Below are 27,767 nucleotides of genomic sequence, written 5' to 3'. Positions count from 1 at the left end.
GGAATTGGGGCCAAACAGTGTTTCATGACAGTTTCCTGAATTCCATTGCCTGAAATTTTTTTGTAACGAAGTGGGTGCTAGATTATTTACACTGTGATCACATCTGCAGAAGAAATGGCTTGAATTGCAAAAGAGAAAAAGCATTTTATAAATCGGTCACACCTGTAGTGGGGAACTGAGACAGGTTAGGGTAGACAAATTGGACACAAAACCACTCCATGTCTAGCCGGAGCTTACTCACAGGACAAGAGGAAGGCTCCGGAAGCCTCTAGTTCCCGAGCTGATAATCAATCATGTCACTCTCTTCCTCAAAACCCTTAAGTAGCTTTCCATTGCTGTAAAAATAAATTTAAAAATATTCGAAATCCAACATACAGAACCCTTGCCTGGTCCTCTAGCCTCAGCCCACCCCATTACTCCTTGGCTCGCTCTTCTGCAGTCACACTGACCTCCTTTCTTTCTTTTTTTTTAAGATTTCTTTTTTATTTATTTATTTTATTTATTTATTTTTTGGCTGTGTCGGGTCTTAGTTGCGGTTCGCGGGATCATCGTTGAGGCATGCGGGATCTTTCATTGAGGCATGTGGGCTCTTCTTTGGGATGCACGGGCTTCTCTCTAGTGGTGTACAGGTTTTCTCTCTCTAGTTGTGGCGTGCGGGCTCTGTAGTTTGTGGCTCGCAGGCTCCCTAGTTGAGGTGTGCGAGCTCAGTAGTTGTGGCACACAGGCTTAGTTGCCCCGAGGCATGTGGGATCTTAGTTCCCTGACCAAGGATTGAACCCACATCCCCAGCATTGTAAGACGGATTCTTTGCCACTGGACCACCAGGGAAGTCCCCTGACCTCCTTTCATTTTCACTAATTCACCTAGTTTTTTTCCACTTCACGTTGGTACTACATACTGGTTACTGCCCAGAATGTTTCTCCCCTTCTCAGGCCAACTAAATTGTGCCTATTCTCCAGGACTCACCTTTAAGATCTCTTGCTTAAATTGGCCTTCTCTGTACCCTCCAGTGTAAATTTGGTCCCCTTTTATCCATTTCATTGCATCCACTGATTCTCCTTCAAAGCACTTACTATAGCAACCTGTCCTATGTGTGTGTGTTATTTGTTTAATGTGCATCTTTATAACTGGGCTGTAAATTCTATGAGGGCAGGGATTGTATCCGTTTTGCTCTTTGTTATATTCTTTTTATATCTGAGTAAAGTGCTTAGGCAATAATAGAGGCTTATTAGATAATTTCTGGAATGAATTAATGAATGATTGAGGCCTTTGGCAGGGCTAAACGCTAAGCAAAAAGGACAAAATATGCAGTGGGTACCCTCTCATCCCCAGACTCTCCATCAGTATAATCATGCTTCACTTGACCCAGCACCCTGGCATCATTATCCCATTTGAAAGACCCTTTCAGGACCCTCAGGCCCTCCATCCATGTGGTCTGCAGGCTGCCCATTGCTGGATGGGCAGGAAAATCTAACAGATGCATCTTTAGAGCAGAAATGGGTTTTGCAGCGTTTCCACACGTTGGAAACCTTGAAGTAAATACTGCTGAAGACTCTACTCTGCCCTTTGTTTTAAATGGTCACAATTTATGGTGGGAAGTCTCTGGCAACCATATTGTTTTTATCTCTTTATGATCTAACCAGATATACAGATTTGGGTAGCTTGTTTTGAGGAGGGTGACCATGACTGAACATGATCTGAAATCCTTGAATCAGAGGGAGAAACTGGGACATAATGATTATTCTTGAAAAACAAAGGAGAAATCTAGTGTTTGTCATTAAGTATTCAAATAGGTGCCATGTAGAACAGGACAAGATTTTCCTGTGTTTTGCTGGAGGGCTGAGGTGAGCATTATAGGGATACACATTTTTATCCCTAGAAGGAGGAGCTTATGATCCCCTTTTAGATTCAAAAGTGAAGGATGATCTGTCATGACGCTGTGAGTAGAATTCAGATAGAGGTTGGTTGACTCTCTGGTAGGAATATTGCAAAAAGTATTCATGTACTGGCTCTGAAATGGACTTTAAAGCTCTTTCCAACTCTGGGAGTTAGTTATTCTTATTCTGCATGGGGTTATTCTTTAAAACCATTCATTAGTTTGATTTCGCTTTTGATTTAGGCTACTTTACTTCAGGCCTTGGGATCAGAAGGTCAGGCTAATTTTCTAAAGTGATTTAAAAGGGGAATTCAATTGAAATTAGATTATTTCCTCATTTTCACATGACCAACTCATATTCAGTACTCAGCAAAGAAGTCATAAACTATCAAGCTTTTTCCAACTGTCATTTTAATTTTACCTTTGACTGTTAAATATCCAATTATGTTCAATTCAACAAACACTAAGGAACACGTATTGTGTGTATTCATCCAACAAGCCTTTATTCCATATTTACTGTGGGTCAGACAGTATTAGACACTGAGGACATAGACCTTGTCATGAGGAACTCATGGTCAAGTTCAGACAAGTATCAGTACATCAGCAATAACAATCCCGGTGGTACGTGCCATGATAGGTGTTAGCATGTGGCACCGTGTGAGTGCAAAGAAGCCTGTATAAGACATCCTGGGGGAGAATAAGGGATTGGGGAGGCCTCCAGGAGGCGGTTAACTGGTAGGCACCCAGATGCAAAACAGGATGATACATGATTTCTCTCCTCCAAAAGTTTGCAATTCAGTTGGTATTTTGGTGTCTAGGAGATGCCTAAATGTTCACAAGGTGCCATGTTAGTTCATTATGTATTGGGCTATTATTTCCTTCACTACAATGTGATCATTATATATTACTTTTCCACCTAGTCTGGACTCTAATTCTGCAATAAAAAAGCCTTAGGAGTCTGGAATGGAGACGGCCCCAAATCTGAAGATTGGTATGAAACCCAGGTGAGTGAGGAGCCCTCCTTGTGTGGTCCAGACAAGGTGCTGGATGTGATGTGGGAAGCAATGAGGAATTTGGGGATGTAGAGGACAAAGTACTGTGTCATTGGTGCCTCCGAGGACTGGGAGCTCCTGAGGTCTTGGGCAAGGAGAGAAAGGAAGAGGTTTCTGGACATGTGCTCTAGCGCACAGAGAGGTGTGGATCCGAGTGCAAAAACATTGAGAACCTGGGGTCGATATGTTACTCCTCCCTTTTCCTCCCCTACCCACTCCAACCTGCCTCTTGGCTCTGAATTGTGTTCCTTCACTTTGCTTCTTAAAGGCACATAATGATCTAGAAAAAAATGTGCATAATTAGAGATTTGGAAGGAGCAAGATAAATAAGTGATGTTTATTAAAATGTTTTCATAATTAGTACCCCCTCTGAGAACAAGATGTGCTAGGCTTTATTCCTGTTCCTCCTCTGAAACTGATCTTCCTCTGACTCAATTTTTTTTATCATTTTAATGGGATATAAATGCTTGTTAACCTCACAATTTAAAGACGTGTCCTGAAATTCGCTTCCTATGGCTTGAGTGGTTGAGAAATCTAATTCTCTAGCCAGAAGCATGAGTGTTACTCTCTCTGTGATCCTTGAGAAACATTTATTGTCCATTTGCTCTACTGAGAAGCCGAATGAACAGCCAGAAAAACTCATCTTCTTAGGTTCAGGGAGAATCTCACCTGCACGACTGCAGGAAGAAAACAGTTCCTAAGAGTACAGCTAAGGTCATTTGAGAATCTGCTCTTTGCGTTTGATAGCAGTGAACTTCTCAGGATAGAAATAGGACCTAAGTCCATCTCAACAGCACTTAAACTTAGAACTCAATCGATAGCAATTAGGAAAAAATTAAAGCACACCCTGGAGGCTCCAAAAGTAAATATTTCTCTGGGCAGATGTGTTATAGCTGAATTAACTGGGTGTTTGTGCAACTGCAATGAATCGGAGAGATAACAAACAGTCTTTATTGCCTGTAGATGTACCCTGTGATTTCAAAATACATGTGGTGTTAAATGTTCCCAGTAGAGGTTCAGGCAGTTTGCTGAGCAAACCGTAGCTGCTGCCAGGTTATAATCATACTGCCTTAGGTTATTTGTCCAATTCTAAGTAATGAGGTTCCCATCATCCTCCATTTGAGGAGTGTTTATCTTATGAGAACTTGGGTCAAACTGAATTTAAATTTCACTTGATTGTATTCTCCGCTAAGAATCCTTCCTAGAGGAGTTAAACACAGATTGATTTCTCTCATATTATTGCTTGTTAAAAGTTTTCGCAGGAGAAAAACAAATGCTCTCCCCTTTTAGGTCAATCGGGTGATTTGGGGTGATGCCTCCAGCCTCTCGCTTTCACAGGTGAGAAAGCTATAAGAGGATGATGCTGCCTGGATACCCATGTCTTTTCTGTTTTCATCCTGAGACCACTTGACAGGAGCAGCCTTTTGTGACATCTCTTCCGGGAGGTAATAACAGGAGAGCAGGCAATAAGTGTAGAGGTGGAGGTTACAAGCATCAGAAAAAAAGAAACAGGGAATGCCTGTAAAGCACTGAGCTCAGCTATCTGTTCTGGCTTATGATCAGTGTTGTTACCTTTGCTGTAATACGATGCATTGCACCAATATAAAGACTCCACTACCAATGCGTGGTTTAGTTTGGTCCAGCCAAGGCCAGGCTAAGGCAAGTATTCACATGGGCTCATCACCTGCTATGCTTCAACCCTCATGCTTCATGCTTTTATGTGTATGATTGTAATTTATATTTACAGGAAGACATAAAAGGTTGGTATTATTCCCCACCTAACAGATGAGGAAAGAGAGTCTGCCCAATGGCACATGGGAAGTAAATAGCAAGGCTTGGTCTGGAATCTAGTCTGTTTGATTCTGGTCATCTTAACCTAGATTTGGCTGAGGTCGGCATCATTGCCACAAAGACACTTCCCGCTCAGGCATATGAAGTGGCAGGCATTGGACCCAAATGGTCATATCTGGAAATTTCCTGAAGGAGTTAAGGACCCCTGGTGCATAGCCCAAATGCATTCAACACGTTTTTGTTGACTCCATAAATGAGATGAAAGTTAGACTGGGTTTTGAAATAGGTAAGGTTAAGGAGAAGTGGATCTTAGTCAAAGCCTGACTGTTTAATTACAGAATGGCTGTAGAATCTATTATTATATAACCTTTTTTATTCATATCTCTATATATGAAAACCAAGAGACTTTAATCACTGTCCTATTTTTGTTAAAGTAACACTTTTTATTTGAAATAGCTCTTTTAAAGTTGTCTTACTTGGAGCCTCTCATTTTCATTCATTCTCTCAACTGGCATTTATTAAAACCTATGTCTGGACACCGTGTAGAGGAGATTTAGGGCTAGAAAGGAAGCCTGGGAGCTGATCACAAAAGGGGCTGAACATCAGGTGGGGCTGAGACTTTGTACTCAATAGGCTACAAAGATATGGTGGCAGGGAAGTAATGGATGATGATAAATGGATGAGCTACATGGTTAGACGTTGTTATTATCCCTGTGAGAATGCAGACACTGAATCAGAGTGGCTATGTGACTTGCATAAGATTATAGAGTATATAAGGGGAGAAACTGGGGTTTAGCCTTGTTCTCTGGGCCCTGAGTTTTCTCCACTATCCTCTGCTGCTGTCTTTCTTACCAAAGACCACTAATGCCCTTAGTGAAACAACAGGGGCAGGGTCAAAAAAAGAGAGAGCTGAAAACTTCTACCTGTGGGCTTGCCACAGAGGAGCCCATTTACTCAGGTAGAAGATTACAACTGAGGGAATTCCCTGGAAGTGGTGGTTAGGACTTGGTGCTTTCACTGCCAGGGCCTGGGTTCAACTCCAGTGGTTAGGACTTGATGCTTTCACTGCCGGAGCCTGGGTTCAATCTCTGGTCGGGGAACTAAGATCCCACAAGCTGCACAGAGCGGCCAAAAGAAAAAAGAAAAAAATTCAACTGAGCAGAAAGGATATGGAAGTAAGAGGTGCTTACCCAGAGGAGCAGAGAGCTGTTCTGATGATCTCATTTGCAGGAGATTAACATCAACTCTGAGATTTGAATTCAGTCCATTGACTCGAATGAGATTAGATCACTTAACCCTCACACTAGCCTCTTTGGTCTGTGGTAGAAGTTACATCCTCTCCCTGGAATTTCCTGCCAGCAGGGTGCTGACCTCCAGACATTGCTATGGAACCAAACTTGTAACTGACCTTCCCTGACAGTTGACACTCCAAGCTCCTGGGTTTTTGAAAGAGAATAGAGAATTCTAAGATTTTCCTGAACTTCCATATATTCTTCCTATTTTCAAATTCATCATTTACTTGTTCAGTATGGACAGATAGTTAGGTAAAATTATAAAACTTAAATATACCTAATAACTATATAAGGAGAGAGTAAGGAGCACATCAAGTCCTTCCTTGTTGCATTATAGGTGCTTTCAGGAGCCTTGAGCTCCTGAAGCTCAAGGAGTTTGAGTCACTTGCTCAAGATCATTGAGCTGGGAAGTGGGGAAGCTTGGAACCAAACCTGGATCTTTCTTCACTCCCATCCACTGTCCTTCAGGCTAGTTCCCAAATGGAGAGCATCCAGAAACTTTTAGTCATGTAATCAAAATCCATACTGAAAACGTTCAGTGGGAAAATGCAAGTAGAATGTAAAGCATGCAAAATATTTAAAGGCAAGGACAGGAGAGCTTCAGCAATGTTTACAAGTATTTTTTTCATAGAGGCATTTCTCCTTTCATTCAACAGTCATTTACTGAGGGACTACTATGTGCCAGCCAGTCTTCTAGGTGCTGCAGATATGACAGTGCATAAGAAGAACTCGAAGCTCCCGCCTTTGCAAGGCTTACATTCTAGAGAAGGAGATAGACAATAGATAAGTAAACAAGTAGGCAAACAGGATAATTTCAGACAATAAGGTCAGAAGAAAATAAAACAAGGAGGGGGAGATTTTAGATGTGGTGATCAGAGAAGGGAAGTGTTCTCTCTATTGATGATATTTGAACTGAAGTCTGTGTGATGAACAAGGAATCAGCCCTGCAGCTATGGGGAGTGGAGGGGGTGTAGGGAGATGGGTCCTAGCCCAGGGTAGGGCAAGGGCAAAGGCTTAAAGCAGAAATAAGCTTTACATGTTCAATGTGAAGGAAGAATTGCTGAGTAGCTGGAATCTAGTGATAAATTATCAATGTTTTGATGAATTGAGTTGAATTTGTTAAGTGTGAAGACTTTCTTTCAAAAGAAAGAGAATAGCAAGGAGACATGGAAGAGGACAGAACCTAAGGAGAGAAACCCTCAGAGAAGATCCAGCAGAATCCAAATTATATGGGTCTGGTCTTGGCAGAGTTCTTAAGAGAAGCATGGTGTTTGGATCCCTGTAGGGTATCCTTCGGTTAATTGTGGGGAGCAGGGGTCCCAGTGACACTTAATTGAATTGATCATACAACAGCTCAATGGCTTAAGACAAAAACACTGTCCACACACTAAATTTGCACTTTTCTGAAGCAGTATTGTAATGGAAAGATTTGATGTGGCCCCGAACCCACTGGGAACTGAAAAGCAAGTATAGACACTTATCTGAAAATGCTTTTCCAGTGAATGGAATAATGAATGAGAGACAAAATAAAAGACAGAATAAACAAAATCATTCCTATGCTTTTTCAAATATTTTGGTTAAATGGTGAAGTCATTTTACATGAAATAGTGGAAGATAAAATTGAATCAGAAGAGAAGTCTTGTGTCCTTGTGATTAAGAACAAGAATTCTGGAGTCAGACAACTTGATCAAGTTTCAGATCTCTCACTAATTGTGTAACTTCTGCAAGTTGCTTGGTCTTGCTGGGAGTCCATCTCTTCATCGGCAAAATGGGGATGGGGATGATAATAGTGTTTACAATTTAGGAAGAGTAATTTAGAACTGTTAGGAGGATTAAATGAGATGTTGCACGTAAAGTGCTCAGCACACCACTGGCAACATGGAGAATAATTAGAAAATGGTGCCAGTTGTTAGCTCTATTAGGAAAATGTGTGATCATGGAAGGAAGACAAAAAGAAGTCATAAAACAGTTCTGAGTGGTTTTGAGCAGGGCCATCATCTAATTGGAGCTAAGCACTGTGGAATCTGACAAGGTGCTGCCACTCTCTGGGCCTTAGTTTCCTCATCTGCAAACCCAAGGGGGATGCCAGGCCAAGTAGTAAACACTCTTCATATGTGTCTGGCCTTGAAAATTTACTGTTTGAATAAGTTCATTGCAGAAACCTGGCATTTGGTTGTGATCTAAAACTATGGCGACCAACTGTCCTGATTTGCCCAAGACTGAGGGGTTTCTTGGGATGCAGAACTGGGACTTTTGATGCTAAAACCAGGATAGTCTTGGGCAGATGGTTGCCCACCTTCCAAAAGTGTTGCTTCCAAGAGGAGGCAAAGGGAGTGGGGAGGAAGCTCTGTTTAAATGGTAACTCACCGACGTTCTCCTAGCACTCCTGACCTGTCACTTTGTTAGGCTCAGATACTTGCTTGCAACTTGGTCCTGGTCCCTTTTTTCTGAGCCTGACAGGAGTAGAGAGAGAACTTTTCCCATTGTCACCTACAATGCTGTAAAAACACTTCCATGTTAAAAGTTAAAAGAGCACCTTGCAGAGCTGACTGATTGAATGCTTGTAAGAAATTAAGGTATTATTTTCTTTCCATTTCCAACAATGAATAATACAAAATTCCAAGGTTTCCCCTAAGGTGTCCTGAAGTAACTTTGAAACAGGACTGGGGTCCTTCTTGTCTGTGTGCTTTTGTTACCGAGTCCAAACTTGTACTGCTCACCACACAACAGGCGAATAAATTGAGAGAAAATGTGTTGGGGCAAGGAATAGCAACTTTATTCAGAAAGCCAGCAGACCAAGAAGATGGTGGACTAGTGTCCCAAAGAACCATCCTACCAAAGTTAGAAGTCAGGCTTCTTTAATACTAAAAGGGGAGGGGGTGTGGTTGATTGCTGCAAACTTCTTGGTGTCAGAATCCTTTGTTTTTGCATCTGTGCAAGTAGGCCAGGTCACAACTTTCCTATAAACCTCCAACAAGACAAATGTTGTTCTCCATTCTGCAACTTTTTACCTCTATATGAATGGAAAAGTGTTATGCCTTTAAAGATCAGAGCCTTGAGAATGGGCTATCCTGTATAGTTCAGGCTATAGACAACATTCTTACCTTGTAGCAAAAGCAATAGAATACAAAGGTTAAAGTAAACAGATGCAATATGGAGTCAGATTTGTTCTTCCCTACTGCACTTTCCCTGTCCCATCAGAATACCGTGAAAGGTCCTCTCTTCCTTGTCTAGCTGGCAAACTGCTGTTTCAACCAAGAGAAGGCTTCCCTTGCACTCTCAGGTGGAGATTAGGGCTGACTCCTCTGTGCCCCTGTGTTACCTTTCTTCAACGGTTTAGCTATAATTATCTCTCCACCGCCAGTATTGTCAGCGTTCTCTGAAGGCAAGTACCCCGGTGGTGCCAAGCCAACACTCGGGCTCAAACTGTAGTCCACGTTATATTAAAAATTCAGAGCCTAGAATGGCTGATGAGACAGTGCAGTGCGTCCTGCCCTCTGTCTTGTCTGCTGCTCTGGTTTTTTAATGCAGAACCTTCCAGCAATTTTCTTTTCCATGGGAAAAATGAAACCCATTAATATAATTTCAAACCTTAGTCTATCTAGCTTGAGTTCCAGGTCTTCTAGTGCCAGGACACCAATGTGACTCACAAGAATGAAAATTGCAGCAAAATTAAATAATCTTGTTGAATGGGTGCTAAACTGGGCGCCAGTTCCATGACATGTAGCATCGACATGTACAAGTACTAATTATCCACTAATTACAACCACAGCAGAATTAAGCTCATTTTCACTGTGAAAGAAGGACTGACACTGTTTTGAATGGTTTAAAAATCCACTCTTAGACTCTGTATGCACAGCCATTTTTTTGGAAAATACTGAATTACTCAGAATGCCAGCAAAGATGATGATACTTTAACATGGCTGGTGTTTTTATTTGGCTTGCTGGTTTTCTAAATGGGTACCTCTTGTGTACTCACCCAGTACAAACTGTTAGCCCGAAAGAGGGGATGCTAAATTTCTAAAAATGTAGAAGAAACATTTTGTAATTCTGCTTCTGGCCCCTTTGCTGGATTGGATGGGAGGGGATGGAGGTCAACATTGGGATGACAAGAAAAGGAGTAAGAAAGACAGAGAAACCTGAACATGGGTGCCCAGCTGACCCAACACCAGAGGCAGCCCTGAATTTCCAATTTACCCCATTTCATGTCTGCCATCACTGTTCTCATCCCTGAAATGGGGGGAAAACCTAAACAAGCTTCTGCCACCTCTACCAAGGGAACCCGTAAAAGGAAAGCCAAGCAAAGGGCACCAGGGCACAAGTTTAGAAGGCACACAGAGCTAGCTAATAGTAATGTAACAAATGACATACATTTATGTTGATGTTTTCTATTAATATGGAATAATCAAGATCTAGACACAGATGCTATGGTGGTCTTCGAGGCTGCCCATCTCCCCACAGCTCCCCACACCAGCCCTACTGCTACAGAGCCAGTATTTGCTGCTTTCTGATTTTGCCCCAGCTTTCACTCTGTCAACAATTCACTCACTTACTTGCCAGTTCTTTTAGTTTTGTTTTCATTTTCTGAACAAGAAACTGAAATGGCACCTAAGTCACCCCTTCAGTAAGACATGGCTGAGGTACCCCATTAGCACAGTCCTTTTACTAGATTGTTGGTGGCATTTTGGAAGGATTAATACATTAAAGCCACCCGGGAGTGTGATCCTACAAGGCCCTTTGACTCATCTTCCATTTTGATATTCACCATAGAATACCTGGTGGACCTGGAGGAATCAGAGGTTGGCTGCTTTTTGCAAGCTCCCTCTTTCTGTTTTTTGCACCCTTCCTGCCACTGTTTTAATGTTTTTTGGGAAGTGAAACATGGTCTGAACCCTCTCTGACAGGTTGGCAATCTCTGCTTATATGTGACAGATTCTTGGATAAATAACATAACTTAGTTAAACAAAAAGTAAAGGCAGGGCTTCCCTGGTGGCGCAGTGGTTGAGAGTCTGCCTGCCGATGCAGGGGACACGGGTTCGTGCCCCGGTTTGGGAAGATCCCACATGCCGCGGAGTGGCTGGGCCCGTGAGCCATGGCTGCTTAGCCTGCACGTCCGGAGCCTGTGCTCTGCAACGGGAGAGGCCACAACAGTGAGACACCCGCGTACAGCAAAAAAAAAAAAAAAAAGTAAAGACAAAAGAGGAATAAAATGCATGTTAGAAAGAGTAATGAAAAACTCATTAGCATTGACAATCTGCCATTTCCCCCCTTAACCTCAATTAGCCACACAGACTGCAGACTCTGACATAGATACCAAAAAACATGGCTTTATGAACTTGTAACATTGTATGTTAAAAATCCAAAATACAGCATATAATTCCATTTAGAATTTATTTGGAAGCTTTTTCCAAAAGACATGGAAGCTTTGCAAGCCACAATATAAATGCTGAGTGATCATTCCCATGAATGTGGACCATTACCTGCTTTGGGTGGTGCTACACATACCTATGTTCACACACACTTCCATACACATTTTCAGTAGGATAGGTTATTCATCCAATAGGCGAATATTTATTGATCACCATCCATATGCCAGGAACTTTGAAAGATATACAGATTAGCCTAGGCTCTTAAAAGATATTCCTTTAACAAACATTAAATGAGTAAAAATGTAATGGCCTGGAGAAGCCACAGTCTACTGAAGAAGACAAACACACAAACAAAATACAAAGTGATAAAGCTATAATGGAATTGTTCATAAATTTTTCTACAAAAGAGTAGAGGGAGTATACAACTCCTCCCTGGATTGATAAAGCATTTTTCTCAAGGAGTTAGAAAGGATTCTAATTCTGCCTTTATTTCCACTCATATTTATAAAGGAAAAAAATAGCATATGTTAATCATAGTAAGGATGAAGTTAATTGCTTCCCCATTAAATCATTACTATGTTGCAGAGGAAGAAACTGAGGCACACAACATTTTTAAAGGCACACAACATTCTAAAAAGCTTGACAAAGTTGCTGCATTCATTGATGAATGATTAAGCACAACTTTCATCATTCTTGCAAGAGATGGTACGTCTTCCCAAAGAAGAGAAGGACCATGAAATTCCATTAATTCAGACTCTTATTGAGGAGGATTTTATAGAAGTTGAAAATGCAGATTCTAGAATATTTCAGGAAGCACACGTTTCCTGCTTTCAGATAAACACATAAGGTTAATGTTAGTGTTAACAAAATGTTGCCAAACAAAAGACCTGCTTGGATGTTGCGATTAGAACATCAAAATGGGGGTTCTTAAAGTGCTTTGCAAGTGGTTTGTCTGGAGTACATTAAATATTCCCCTGAGAACTTTCTACACTATTAATTTGCCTAGGTAGTACAAAGGTGAACTTCAACCAGCCACAGACCTATTACAAATTCTCAGATAGGTAGAATGAAAAGTAATAAAGTTTAACAGTTTATATAAAAATTTAGGACAAAAGGAAAGGATTGAATTATGTGAAAATTAACTGGAAAATGTGTGATATTAAAAAAAAGAAAGAGTGTTGTCAGTCTTCTGATAACTTTCAAAGCTCTCCATAACAAGTGATGTTTTTTCCCAGATTTTTTAAATTGGGTTTCAAAACATGGCTCTTACCTAAGACCTCACAGAGCAGAGATGATCTTAAAGGATTGCACACCTACAAAGCATGTGTGTGTTTTCAAGACTCTGCACATCCTCTGAGTAATTTGCACTTTAACCATCCTCCTGAAAACAGATGTAGAGACAAATTATTTGCATTGAAATCATTTCTAAGGGGAGTGCAGTGGTGACTTTCACACCTCTGGAGTGTGGCAGGAATTAATGAACTTTGCAGTGTTCATTTGAATGAGCAGAAGGAAACTTCAACTTTTAGTTGTTTGGTTATTACATTTTTAGACATTGTCAGAGGTGAAAAATCTAGAGACAATAAGGTTTTCCTTTAAAATGTAATCAGAAATAGCATCCCAGTGCTCTTCAGGTTTTTCATAAAAATTAAAGATAATGCACTGCCTTTTATAGATGCTGTTTCTATTTTTCAAAACAGCATCTGCTAAGTGCAAGGCACCATGCTAAGCACTTCATCTGGATCATTTTTAACCAAAAGGCTATGGGGGAGTTATTACTATCCCCACGTCAGACATGACAAGACTGAGATCAGAGAAGTGATGTAACTTGTCCTTGGTCACATAGCTAAGAAACAGCAGAGCCAAGATTTAAACCTAGATTTACCTTTTTCATTAACCTTCTGTCTCATGATTCTTAGCTACAGATTTGACATTTTAACTTCTTCCAACTTCTCTGGTAGAATCTTATTCACCATTAAAAACCAGGACAAATTCAACTTATTCCCTCATCTTTTCTAGTTGCACAATTCTGCAATAATCCTTCTTCAGGGCACCCGAGTTGTCCAGGGTGTTTCGCTCACACCTAGTATCATAGTTATTTGCATACATGTGTGTTTCCCTTACTGGATTGTTAGTTTCATGAGGGCAAATATGGGGATTTACTCTTGTATCCTCTTGGCTCTTCCCACGGTGTCTCAAGTAAAAATATGCTTTTGTGGGAAAGAGGTAGCATCACCACGGAGGTGGGGTTTAACCTCTGCTCTGAGGATCCTGAGGGCCAGAAGATGCTAGGAAACGTGTAACACAATATAAGAAAGTGTGCCAGGGTGAAGATGGAAAACTGTAGCTGAGGTAATCCAGTGTATTAGGGGAAGACACCAGGCCTGTAGCAGATATGAAGCCAGAACAGATCTGGCAGCCATAGTTTAGTCCTTTTCTGGGAGGGTTCAGCATAGAACCTTGCAGAATTCATAGGAAGATATGCAGGGGTCCATGCACCAGGTGTCTCATTTTACTGGCCTTTAAATTATCTTATATTATAAAATTGAGTGTTGTTCATTGTGGAGAAACTAGACCATTTGAATAAGCCAGAAAAACTAATTACCATAACCCCAGCACCTATTGGTAATGACTGCATATACAGTGATTCTCACCCCTGGCTGACTATTACAACCATCCAGAGCTTTTTAAAAATCCCTGTACCTGGGCCCCCATCCATACCAAATAATTCAGAATGTCTGGATGTGGGACCCTGGCATCAGTATTTTTTAAAGCTACCCAGGTGATTCCAGTGCACAGCCAAATTTGCACAGCAACGGTCTAGAGTCAGGCTTCTCAAAATTTAGCATAGGTACAAATCACCAAGGTATGGGAGAAGCCTGCAGTTCTGCATTTCTAACTTAGCTCCCAGGTGATTCTGATGCTGCTAAGCCATGTCACACTTTGAGAAATAAGAATATACGCTCACCTCTCAATAAAATTTAACAATGCATGGATGAAGGATTTCTTACGAATATATCTTTGGACAAGTTATTTAAACTGTGAGCATTGGTTTCCTTATCTGTCAGATGACAGGGTAAGAAGTAGAAATTTTACAATTTTTGTTGCCCCAATGTTCAGACCCATGTGAGGGGAATCTCAAGATGGGAAGGAAGCAAGATTAGACCATTGAACACATATGATACTTCAGGCATTATTCTTGGAACTAATAATAAGAGTAACATTTTGAGCATTTAATATGTCCCAGGAACCAAGCCAAGCATTTTAAATTGATTATTTAATTTAATAAGCCTCATTTTACTTAAAGAAGCTAAATAACTCACCAAAGAACAGGCAGTTGCCTAGGGCTGGTAACGGGGATGTGAAGTCAGGCAGTCTGATGTCAGAGCCTAAGTACTGTTTACTTGATGGTACATGATGGTGGTTCATGGTGCCTCTCAGGCTAGATAATCTTTAAAACCCATCCATATAGTATAATTTAGGTTGCCAGCCACTTCTTCCTTATTTTGATCATCCAATATTCAGAATTCTGTAAAAAAAAATATCTTGGCAGAAAGAGAAAGGGGGAGACGTGCACCATATTGCACATCTGAGCACACACATCAGTGGTATGTTAATGGCACCTAAAATGGCATCATTTCTTGTGACATCCCTAATATTGGTTTACCATCTGTAGCTTAATTTCTCTGAAGAAATCCAATATGGCATGCAAGGTTTAGCTAAATCGCCTAGAGACTTCTTCAGGTGCACAAATACTTCTTCATCTAGGCTGAATTAGAAGGCAGAACCAGAGGGCTGTGTGAGACTGGGAGGGAGAGAGCCATGAGGATTGGTGATGAGGCGAGGAATAGAGGGAAGAACAGATGGGACTGCTAAGTATCCAGGTATTCTGGCAAAATGAGACTCGTACACAGCATCTCTGGTCCTAAGTGTATGTGTGTGTACATGTATATGTGTGTGTGTGTGTGTATGTGTGGGTGCGTGTGGCAGGATCACCTTGTATGAGAGAGAATTATTCAGAGGAGATGGCTTTTGGAAATATTCTCCACCCTACATCCTCAGCATTACCCGTCCCTTGTTAACCACTGTCTTATCCTTCACTCTAATGACAGGTTGCCTTGACCCAGATCCCCCAGTCGATTTCATCTGTAATGAGTAGCACAGTGAGGGAGCAGGATTTGCCTGAACCTCAGAACTCTCCCTCCAGGCAGCAGGCAAGTCCATCTGTCATCCAGGCCTGAAGGGAAGGTGCAAGGTATGTGCCAGCATCAACACTTTTCCTTTACAAGCTGGCTTTTCCCCTTTGCTACCTGTAGTACCTACAGAATACTGTATCCAAAGGGGAAAGTGTTTCTGGCGGGAGAGAACTGCCTGCGATTTCCCTACTGCTAAGGCAGAATTGGGAAATTCTACCCATTGGCTTGCAAAGAAAAACAAGTGAAAGTTACCTGTGACAGAAAACCAACAACTATGAATCATGTTTGACCCACAAGGTCTTTCATACTTCAATTTAAGATGCATTCTCACTTATACAGCTTTAAAACTTCTATCAGCATCTTGGAAATCACTATTTATAAAGAAAATTCCAAGTTTCAGGCTTAGAATTCCATCGATGATTTCCCCTGTCAGATTTTCTTTTTTTAAAATATTTATTTATTTTATTTTATTTTTTGGCTGCATCGGTCTTAGTTGCAGCACGTGAGATCTTTGTTAAGGCATGCGGGATCTTTCGTTGCAGCGCAGCATGGGTTTCTCTCTAGTTGTGGCATGTGGGTTTTCTCTCTCTTGTTGAGGCACACGAGCTCAGTAGCTGTGGTGTGAGGGCTTAGTTGTCCCACTTCATGTGGGATCTTAGTTCCCTGACCAGTGATCACACCTGCATCCCCTACATTGGAAGGCAGATTCTTTACCAGTGGACCACCAAAGAAGTCCCCAGATTTTCTGAAGGAAATTTACTAGCAGCACCGTGTGCCCAATTGAGCAACCCCAAATCTTTACATCCGATGAAACAGCCCTTACTTAAGAAGAATGCCTGATAGGGCCAGTTCTCAGAATCCTTTTTTAACCCCCCTCATATGTATATGTTTTTTCTTTCTGGTTTTTCTTTTGAAAGAAACATCATGTAGTCCAAACAAACATTATTTAGTCTTTTTTTAAGCAAACCTGATATGTGTCTTCACCTCAACTTTAATTTTTTTCTGCAACCTGAAACTTTCAGGTACTGTGTCCATTTCATTCTCTTTGAATTAATTCAGTGCACAGTCTGATGTCCATGTGTAAATACTATAGGGAATATTTTAAGCCTTCTTAATAGGCTTAAATGAGGTAGAAAAAGACTTTCTCTTACAGAGTCCAAGCTCTTACTGCTTACCACATGATAGGCCAATAAATCGAGAGATGAATTGTTGGGTCAAGGAATAGTGACTTTATTTGGATAGTCAGCAGACCGAAAAGATGGTGGACTAGTGTCCCAAAGAACCAACTTACCTGATCAGGCTTCTTTTATTCAAAAAGGGGAAGAGGTGTGGCTGGTTGTTGCAAACTACTTGGTGCAGGAATCCTTTGTTCTTTCAGCTGTCCACATCTAGTCACAATATTCCTATAAACCTCCAATGAGACAATTGTTATTTTCTTTTCTGCAACTTTTTAATCTCTATATGAATGGAAAAGTGTTATGCCTTTAAAGAGCCTTGAGAATGTGCTATCATGTATATTTCCGGTTATAGGCAACATCCTTTTACCCAGATGCAGAGCCCTAGAGCTAAAGGAATAGATCCAATATGGAGTCAGGTTTGTTGTTCTCTGTTACATTTCTAGAAGTTAGAATCTTGTGGAAGAGACAATAAACCTGAGAATAACTACAGTGTTGTTTTATTTTTTTTCCTACTTAAAAACATACATTCATAGTTAACTGATGTTTTTATTTTGCTCCTTTTAGAAATATGCATATGAGTGCTTAAGTGTTGATTTTGTGGATAAATAAAAACGAGAACACAGCCCATCTTGTTCCTGCCTGGGTGACCCGCCCATGTCCTGCACAGCTGGACTCAGGTCCATAACAGAAAGTGGGGTCCAATGAGGCAACAGGAAAGGAAGAAGAATGATCGCCTTTTAATGTTTCTATATTACTATAGACTCTTCACACTGAAAAGAGACTTCAGGACATTCCTAGATGAGGAAACAGGTCTAGAAAAAAAAAGATGTGATGGCTCAAATCTCAGAGCCAGTTACTGACCAAGGTGAAACTGAGATGCAGGTCTCCTGGCTCCTATGCAGGTGGCTTTGCCATGGCTCTGTATCCTTGTCTGCTAGGAACACAGTGGAGGAGTTTCAGAGTTAGAGTCCCTGAGTTTGAATCATGGCTCAGTCATAGCTGACCCTGAGCAAGTTATTTCCCTCAGTTTCCTACTCTGGACAGTCAAAATAGTTGCTATGTCTCTGAACTCTTGTGAGATTAAATGAGGTCACATATGCAAACTGTTTAGTACAGTGTTTGGCACATAATACTCAATAAATGTTGTATACTACTGTATTATTTTTTGCCCACCTTTCCCCATAAATTAGATAGAAACCAGGATGTTGGATAACCATAGAATGGGCAAGTAGCCCCTGCGTCTAACATTAAAGATTAAAATCTTTAAAAATCCACTGAAATATTAAAAAATAAAAGACTATCAGGAACCGTTCTAATGATCTCCAACTATGAGAACAGAAGAGGTTGTCCAAAACTTGGGAAAACATTAAAATTATTCAAAGAATGGATGAAAGCATTCAGATAACTTTAACTCCCATGCTTTGGGGCCATTGTGGCCATTCTGTATAAAACAATATTGGACTTCCCTGGTGGCACAGTGTTTAAGAATCCACCTGCTGATACAAAATTAATGTACAGAAATCTCTTGCATTCCTATACAATAATGATGAAAAATCTGAAAGAGAAATTAAGGAAACACTCCCATTTACCATTGCAACAAACTTGCTGAAGGAAACAAAATACCTGTATGCAGAAAACTATAAGACACTGATGAAAGAAATTAAAGATGATACAAACAGATGGAGAGATATGCCACGTTCTTGGACTGGAAGAATCAACATTGTGAAAATGACTATAATACCAAAAGCAATCTACAGATTCAGTGCAATCCCTATCAAAATACCATGGCATTTTTCACAGAACTAGAACAAAAAAATTCACAATTTGTATGGAAACACAAAAGACCCTGAATAGCCAAAGCAATCTTGAGAAAGAAAAACAGAGCTGGAGAAATCAGACTCCCTGACTTCAGACTAGACTACAAAGCTACAGTAATCAAGACAGTATGGTACTGGCCCCAAATAGAAATATAGATCAATGGAACAGGATAGAAAGCGCAGAGATAAAACCGTGCACATATGGTAATCTTATCTTTGATAAAGGAGGCAAGAATATACAGTGGAGAAAAGACAGCCTCTTCAATAATTGGTGCTGGGAAAACTGAACAACTACATGTACAAGAATGAAATTAGAACACTCCCTAACACCATATACAAAAATAAACTCAAAATGGATTAAAGACCTAAATTTAAGGCCAGAAACTATCAAACTCTTAGAGGAAAACATATGCAGAACACTCTATGACATAAATCACAGCAAGATCCTTTTTTACCCACCTCCAAGAGAAATGGAAATAAAAACAAAAATAAACATATGGGACCTAAGAAAACTTCAAAGCTTTTGCACAGCAAAGGAAACCATAAACAAGATGAAAAGACAACCCTCAGAATGGGAGAAAATATTTGCAAATGTAGCAACTGACGAAGGATTAATCTCCAAAATATACAAGAAGCCCATGCAGCTCAATATCAAAACAATGAACAACCCAATCCAAAAATGGGCAGAAGACCTAAATAGACATTTCTCCAAAGAAGATATACAGATTGCCAACAAACATATGAAAGGATGCTCAACATCACTAATCATTAGAGGAGTGCAAATCAAAACTACAAAGAGGTATCACCTCACACCGGTCAGAATGGCCATCATCAAATATCTACAAACAATAAATGCTTGAGAGGGTGTGGAGAAAAGGGAATCCTCTTGCAATGTTGATGGGAATGTAAATTGATACAGCCACTATGGAGAACAGTATGGAGGTTCCTTAAAAATCTAAAAATAGAACTACCATATGACCCAGTAGTCCCACTACTGGGCATATACCTGAGAAAACCGTAATTCAAAAAGTGTCATGTACCACAATGTTCATTGCAGCTCTATTTACAATAGCCATGACGTGGAAGCAACCTAAGTGTCCATCATTGGATGAATGGATAAAGAAGATGTGGCACACATATACAATGGAATATTACTCAGCCATAAAAAGAAATGAAATTGAACTATTCGTTGTGAGGTGGATGGACCTAGAGTCTGTCATACAGAGTGAAGTCAGAAAGAGGAAAACAAATACCATACGTTAACACATATATATGGAATCTAAAAAAAAAAAACAAAAACAAAAAAAGATGGTTCTGATGAACCTAGGAGCAGGACAGGAATAAAGATGTGGACGTAGAGAATGGACTTGAGGATATGGGGAGGGGGAAGTGTAAGCTGGGACGAAGTGAGAGAGTAGCATTGACATATATACACTACCAAATGTAAAATAGATAGCTAGTGGGCAGCAGCTGTATAACACAGGGAGATCAGCTAGTTCCTTTGTGACCACATAGTTGGGTGGAATAGGGAGGGTGGGAGGGAAATGCAAGAGTGAGGGGATATGGGGATATATGTATACATATAGATGATTCACTTTTTTATACAGCAGAAACTAACACAACATTGTAAAGCAATTATACTCCAATAAAGATGTTAAAAAAAAAAAAGAATCTACCTGCCAATGCAGGGAACATGGGTTCAAGCCCTGGTCTGGGATGATCCCACATGCCTCGGAGCAACTAAGACTGTGCACCACAACTACTGAGCCTGCGCTCTAGAGCCTGGGATCCACAACTACTGAGCCCACTTGCCACAACTACTGGAGCCCACATGCCTAGAGCCCGTGCTCTGCAACAAGAGAAGCCACCACAGTGAGAAGCCCGTGCACCGCAACAGAGACCCAACAGAGCCATAAATAAATAAATAAATACATTTATTTTAAAAAAGAAGAAGAAAACAAAACAATATTGAGAGTTCTGAGAGACTGCATCCATGTCACCCTCATTCAAACAAGTTTTGCTTGATACCCTCAGTGTACCAGGTTCTATATTAAATGCCAGGGACATGAGATGAATAAGATCTATTAACTACCTTATATCCTGTTAGGGAAAATTGACTCCTTAACAAATAATTAGAGCCAAATAGTGGGTGCTGTACTAGTAGTACTGTTGTATTCAACAAACATAATAGGCGCTGATTGAGGTTCCTGAGCTCAACTGGTGAACCACCCAAAGCCTTCCTGAAACTGTGGTCTAGAAAGAGATCCAAACAATAGATGAGTTACTTACCACATGCTAGAGGAGGAAAGGTCAGAGAAGCCTTTGCAGATAGGTGACATTTGAACTATCTGGAAGGATGGTGAGAGGGTTTACCAGATAGCCAGGGTAGGCATGGAGAAATGGTAAGCAGACGAAACTGAATATGAAAAAAGACAGAGAGTAAACACTAATTGTAGCTCACAGGGCTGATACTCCATTTGTATTTGTAATACCAAACTCAGTTTCCAACAGTCCTGAAAAATTATGCTGAAACAGCTAAGACCTACACTGCTTCAAGCAGTACTTAAAGGAAATGTCAATGTCATGGCAATAGATTACACAGCTGGGACCCAGGACACCCACAGGCCGGAAAAGCAGGGGAAAGATGTCATCCTTACAAGTATCACTTCTCTGACCATAACTACATAGAACATTTTGAGTTCTTTCTTGAAAAGGCAGCCATATTTTCATGCTCAGACTGTTTATCAGAAAAGTCATTAGATTCTCCCATTTCCACAACAAAAAAAAATCAAAAACAGTCCTTTTTAAAGTAATTGCACAGTTCCAGCCATATGTTCTCCCGTCCTCTTCACTGAGTATCATTCACTTAGGACTGGCATAATTCCCCGCCTAAATTGGAGGCTTGCATATGTAATTATATCAAATGATGTGTTTGTTTATACCTCCAAACCACATTCAAAAGCTTGCCTATGATTTATCTTTGAAATTCAATTTCATCATGTCAGTCCCCAACTTACTGTGCCCAGTGGGTCTACAGTTACATGTGTGATGTATACGCCTCTCTCTTGCAGAGATTACAGGATGAGGGTGCCTTCCACAGTGATGAATCAGAGCAGTTGAAGAGGGAGATTGCTCTGTTACAGTTTCTGCCCTGTTCTAAGACCCAACTGCATTTAGCTACAACAAAGTTGTTTAGAAAGGAAAATGCAGCTTTGGCAATTTTGACTAATTCCTCTGGACCAGGAGGGATGGCTCACTTCATTGCTGTCTGACTGTGAAACACACCGTGCAGCTGAAGCTCCATAGCTCATCCTAAGTACACAACTTTAGAAGGAAGAAAGCTTTTGCCCCTTCTTAGTTTAGCTAGCCCCGTCTTGACAACAAGGTTTATTTTCAGTGCAAATAACTACCAGTTGTGACTTTAACCCAAAATGTACTTTTCATTATTTTTATGTTCTAGATGCCCCATGGACAAACCTGATGGCTCTATTCATTCCAGCCCCTCTTCCTACCAGATTCCTAAACTAACTCATTCATTCATTCATTCAATCATTTAAGTATTTTTTAATTTATTTTTTATTTGAAGTGTAGTTGATGTTCAATATTATATGTTACAGGTGTACAATATAGTGATTCTCACTTTTTAAAGGTTATACTCCAGTTATAGTTATTATAAAATATTGGCTATATTCCCCATGTTGTATAATATATCTTTGTAGCTTATTTTTTACCTAATAGTTTGTACCTCTTAATTCCCTACCCTTATATTGCCCCTCCCCACTCCCCTCTCCTCACTGGTAACCACTAGTTTGTTCTCTATACCTACGAGTCTGCTTCTTTTTTGTTATATTCACTAGTTCGTTGTATTTTTTAGATTCCACATGTAAGAGATATCATACAGTGTTTGTCTTTCTTTGCCTGGCTTATTTCACTTAGTCATTCAACCGTTTAAATATTTTTAAAGATCTGTCTCCTCTAGGGACTTCCCTGGTGGCGCAGTGGTTAAGAATCCGCCTGCCGATGCAGGGGACACGGGTTCGAGCCCTGGTCTGGGAAGATCCCACATGCCGCAGAGCAACCAAGCCCGTGCACCATAACTACTGAGCCTGTGCTCTAAAGCCTGTGAGCCACAACTACTGAGCCCACATGCCACAACAACTGAAGCCCGGGTACCTAGAGCCCATGCTCCGCAACAAGAGAAGCCACCACAATGAGAAGCCCATGCACCACAACGAAGAGTAGCCCCCGCTCGCCGCAACTAGAGAAAGCCTGTCCGCAGCAACAAAGACCCAATGCAGCCAAAAATTTAAAGTAAATAAATAAATTTTAAAAAAGCAGGTTGAATTAAAAAAAAAAAAGATCTGTCTCCTCCAAATATGAAAGATGTGTTCAAATCTAAACGGCAGAGTTTGTGATCTCCTACTGATTTTTTTAAATTAATTAATTTATTTTAAAATAAATTTATTTTATTTATTTATTTTTGGCTGCGTTGGGTCTTCGTTGCTGCAGCGGGCTTTCTCTAGTGGCAAGCGGGGGCTACTCTTCGTCGCGGTGCTCAGGCTTCTCATTGTGGTGACTTCTCTTTGTTGCAGAGCACGGGCTGTAGGTGTGCAGGCTTCAGTAGTTGTGGCATGCTCTCCTACTGATTTTTAAATGGCTTTACTGATACATAATTTACGTACAATAACAATCTGGCTTTACTGATACATAATTTACGTACAATAACAATCACCTGTTTAAAGCATACAATTCAATGGTTTTCAGAATACTTATGGAACTATGCAACCATCACCATAATCTGTAATTTTAGAGCATTTTCATCAGCCCCAGAAGGAACCTTGTACCCCTTAGAAGTCACTCTCTGTCCCTTGCCCCAACTTGTCCCATTTCCTACTGATTTTCACTTTTGACTTAGATTTTTTCCCCTGCCTTTTACTTTAGATCTGTGAAAATAAAGGTGATAGAAACCCAGAGAACTGAGACCTGCAGAGGTTTCCCTGCCTTTCCTTCACAAACAGAAACTCCTTGGCTTTCTCACAGCTCCAGGTTCACTGTTGTGTATGTTGTTTCAGACTTTTCAGGAAGCCTGTCTTCTTCCCTGTTGGCTGATAAATAGGTGAAAAGCACATCCTGGGGGAGGTAGGCAGATGGAAGGGAGCCACACTGCTCTCTCACTTATACCTGGGCATTGTGAAAAGAAGTGGCTTTCCTAAAGAATTACCCTCAGGATAATCGGGAGAGGAAGCTGACCTCCTTCCTGAGCACCGTCATACCACAATGGGCTGTGACTGCATGACCTGGGCAAGGGGGACCTGAAATGACACAAGATCCTACGGAGTGGGGGAGGGAGTGCAGACAGAGGGCAAAAGGGTTCCTGGTCTTTTGTTCCTGGAAGAGCAGCAGGCGAACAAGAGCAGAGGCTGACAGCCCTTTCACCCATTTATAGCCTCCATATGACAAGTATTTCTCATTCCCATTGTGACCTCTAACAGAGGATGCCCCCTGAAGAGGTGGTGAGGTCTGTGAAAGCCTCCCACCCCCTTTCGAGAACACACTTACATCTCACTTGGAGAGAGCCACCATGACATATGATCTTCTGGGATAGCGTGGCCTGAAAATGAAAGCGTCAGATTTGTGCTTTAGATGCTCCCTGGTGTAACCAACCTGACCCTTAGTCAGTATGACTCAGAGAGCAGGTTCCCCTTTATTCCTCCTTTATCACCTCACCCACCAGTGCACTCACACATCTCCATCCCCCCGCCGCTCACCCTCCCAACACACACACATACACACACACACACACACACACACACAAACACACACTGAGCCCAAGGTCTGATCCAGATGCTAAAGCTTCTCAGGTATATTTCATTATTGGATGGGTAGAAAAATTCATGTCAATAAAAAGTCATAGGGCTTCCCTGGTGGCACAGTGGTTGAGAGTCCGCCTGCCGATGCAGGGGACACGGGTTCGTGCCCCGGTCCGGGAAGATCCCACATGCCGCGGAGCGGCTGGGCCCGTGAGCCATGGCCACTGAGCCTGCGCATCCGGAGCCTGTGCTCCGCAACGGGAGAGGCCACAACAGTGAGAGGCCCGCGTACCGCAAATAAATAAATTAATTAATTAATAAAATAAAATAAAATTAAAAGTCTTAGTGAGATTCAACAAAGGATAGTGGAATTGCAGAAAGCCTCCTCTTAGAATCAGAGGACCATCTCAAGGCATCATCCCAGGAGATTTAGACACAGTAAATGAGGGATGGAGTGGGGCACAGGATCTCTGTTTTTTTGAGTTTCCCCGGGAGGTTCTAATGGGTAGCTAGGGAAGGGAAGTTACCGATTCTCTCCCCTGAAACTCTTGAGAACGGTCTTCTCTCTGTCATCTCTGACAATAGTTCAGAGGTGCCTAGCACTGTACCATTCACATAGAGGAATTTAGGAAGTGGTTTAAATGAATACTAAAGGCACACACTTCCTCCCCATCCACAGATACTCTCCCCACACACAAAATAATACCCTCCTAAACAAACACATTCTAAGTCTGTCTGTAGCAAAACTGAAGATTAGAATATGAAAAATCCATCTTTTCTACAACAACTTTTGTCAACTGATCCTTAATGAATTTCCTGTTTTGTTTTAGGCCAGGGGCTTAGGTGGACCACAGGGCTTCTAAATTGGAAGGCAGGTCTTTCCCATGAAGTCACTCTGTCAACCTGTCTGGCAGTAAAATACAGATGTATGAGCAAAGGATTGCAGTAAAAGGCCAAGAATGATACTGTGGTGGAGTATACTCATTCTGTTAGTATGTATCAGATGGACCCTTAACCCTGGGAGAGAGGGTCACCTCTCCAACACCTGAGCTAACACCTGAACTAAATTCGAAAAATCTGTGGATGGGTGGGGCACATTCCAGAAAGCATTCATGAAGAGGCAGATCATTTATGCAATGGAAATATGGGTTTCCCTCCCATGGGGAGTGTGGACAGATGAGAGTGGAGAGGAGTGGGTTTGAAACCAACATCAGATTGGGGCTGGAACCCATTCGCACCTCAGATGGGATTCAAACGCATCCAAAACTCAGACTGGGACTCGAACCCACGGGCTGGGACTCGAACCCATGGGCTGGGACTCGAACCCACTGTCTTTTAGTTAAAATCACTCACCTGGGGTCAGGACTTACTAAAACTCAGGCTGTTTATGTCTCTGCACAGAAGGAATTCAGCGAGAGGCTAAGTGATAGGTAAGAAGTAGGTTTATTAATATAGGGTGCGTTTGAGGGATACAAGTGGGTCGTCAAGGAGGCTCTGCCCCAAGAACTAAGTGGGAAAGAAGGTGTATTTAGGGAGATACACATTCCATAGACAGAATGTGGTACATTTGAAAAAGTAAGAGTGGCCCGAAATATGGGGTGGTTAATTTTTACAGGCTGAGTAATTTCATAGGCTAACAAGTGGGAGGATTATTCCAACTCTTACAGAGAAGGCGTGGGGATTTCCAGGAACTGGGCACCACTCACTATTTGGCCTTTTAAGGTTAACCTCAGAGCTGTCATGGTGCCTGTGGGTGTGTCATTTAGCTAATACTAATGTATTACAATGAGCATATAATAAGGCTCAAGGTCTACTGGAAGTCTAATCCTCCACCATCTTGGGCCTAATCGGTTCTAACCAGTTTTGTTATATCCTCAACGGCTATGTCATTCTTTTAAAGGTTGTGCCCTGCACCCTTCCCTCCTGTCTCAGGGTCAGCTTGTAAACAGCCATGCTACCTGCAGTGGGATTTTATTTTGAAGGCCATGTGGAGCCATCTAACCTCTGGTAGTCTTACTCCCACCTGCTACCTGAAAACAAAAACATGAGCACCTCAGCAGATTTTGATAAAATACCTTTTCTATATTTCATGTACCTCACCAGCATTGGGAGTGAGCTTTTCATGATTTCTCTGTTATCTCATGTCAGTCAGCATATGCCATGAAAGCAGCCCAATCCATAGTCTCTTATCTTCAGGGGCATTGAAGAATCAAGAAATAGAATGTAAATTTGACCTCCTAATTGCCATTTGACAATAATCATAATAAAACTTGCAATAGACAAATTGGGTGACCTTGACAGTTTTGTCTTCTCCTTCCCTTTTCTTTGCCTTTATACTCAAAGGGGTGATTCATTTATGGGAAATGCCATTCATAGGAAAGATAGATATTTCCCATGTGGAACTTATTTTGTGTAAAGATTTAAACAAATAATACAAAGTGATAAAACTACAGTATGAGATCTTCTGTATATGAGATATTATATTTGAAATAATTATGTGTACAAGTAGTTATTACAGAAATAACCTTCTTTGTCAAGTATAACCAAAAAGATTATATAAGCAGAAAAATGTTAAATAAGGAAAGTTCTATTTTATAGCCTGAATCTAATCAGCTTCAACAACCTATTAATTGTTCAAGAACTCTTAAAATCTTTAATAAGGTTCCTATGGTAGAATATCAGTCATATGCAAATGAATCATTGAATTCCAGAAAAACAATGGTTCTTTTGTGAGGTTTCATATCCCCAAAGTGATGAAAATACCTCATCTGTGGTAAGCAGAACCGAGAAACAAATTTTTCAAGTTTTCTTTGTAAATTTTATTTTGTTTGAAGAATAATTCTGAGACCATCTGACTGTCACTAAGGACTGGCCAGTTATACTGTTCCCCATTGCTTTTGCTTTTCCTTTAACTGGACTTGCTTCCCACACCCAGTAAGCTGCTTGCCCCAGATATTTAAAAGTCAAATATTCTCATTTCTACACAGGTCTGATTACAACAACTTCAAGGAAATTGGATCGAGAGCAGCAGGCAGAACATTTTCTGGAGGTAAGCACCTAGAGGGAGCTGGTTTTCATTAAAAGTGACTTTTCCTCAACTGCTTTAACCTTCCACCGGAACTGGAACTTGAATGTGTGTGAACAGTGGGTTGCAAAATGCGGCTGTTTCTCTTGGGCTAGTTGGTTCTGAAGTTGGAGATTTCTGGTGCATTCCTCTTAATGCATTCCTGTGTGCAGAGAGTAGATGGCAGGGTGGGGACTTTGCGTTTCCTGGAAGCAAGCAGATGTATCGACTTTGTGCCCCTTTGTCAATAACTGGAAAAGAAAGTTCAGGAGCAGAGCCCTGGAAGCCATCATGGCCTCAGAGGTAAAAAGAGAGTGGGCCT

The 27,767-nt window shown here is 41.1% G+C and overlaps 1 protein-coding gene across 1 annotated transcript in view; it reads left to right on the top strand.

Moving 5' to 3' along the window:
• FAT3 (FAT atypical cadherin 3) overlaps window positions 1-27,767 on the top strand; it is a 714,507-nt gene that overhangs the window by 473,976 nt on the left and 212,764 nt on the right. The window contains exon 5 of the mRNA XM_060103563.1: window positions 27,369-27,430. Within this exon, the coding sequence (XP_059959546.1) occupies window positions 27,369-27,430 (62 nt within the window). The remainder of the gene's footprint in view (window positions 1-27,368; window positions 27,431-27,767) is intronic.

The sequence above is a fragment of the Mesoplodon densirostris genome, chromosome 7, assembly GCF_025265405.1.
Source record: "Mesoplodon densirostris isolate mMesDen1 chromosome 7, mMesDen1 primary haplotype, whole genome shotgun sequence".
In the NCBI taxonomy this organism is placed as follows: Eukaryota; Metazoa; Chordata; class Mammalia; order Artiodactyla; family Ziphiidae; genus Mesoplodon; species Mesoplodon densirostris.
The sequence above is the reverse complement of the archived record's forward strand: the minus strand, read 5'-3'. Positions and strand labels throughout refer to the sequence as shown.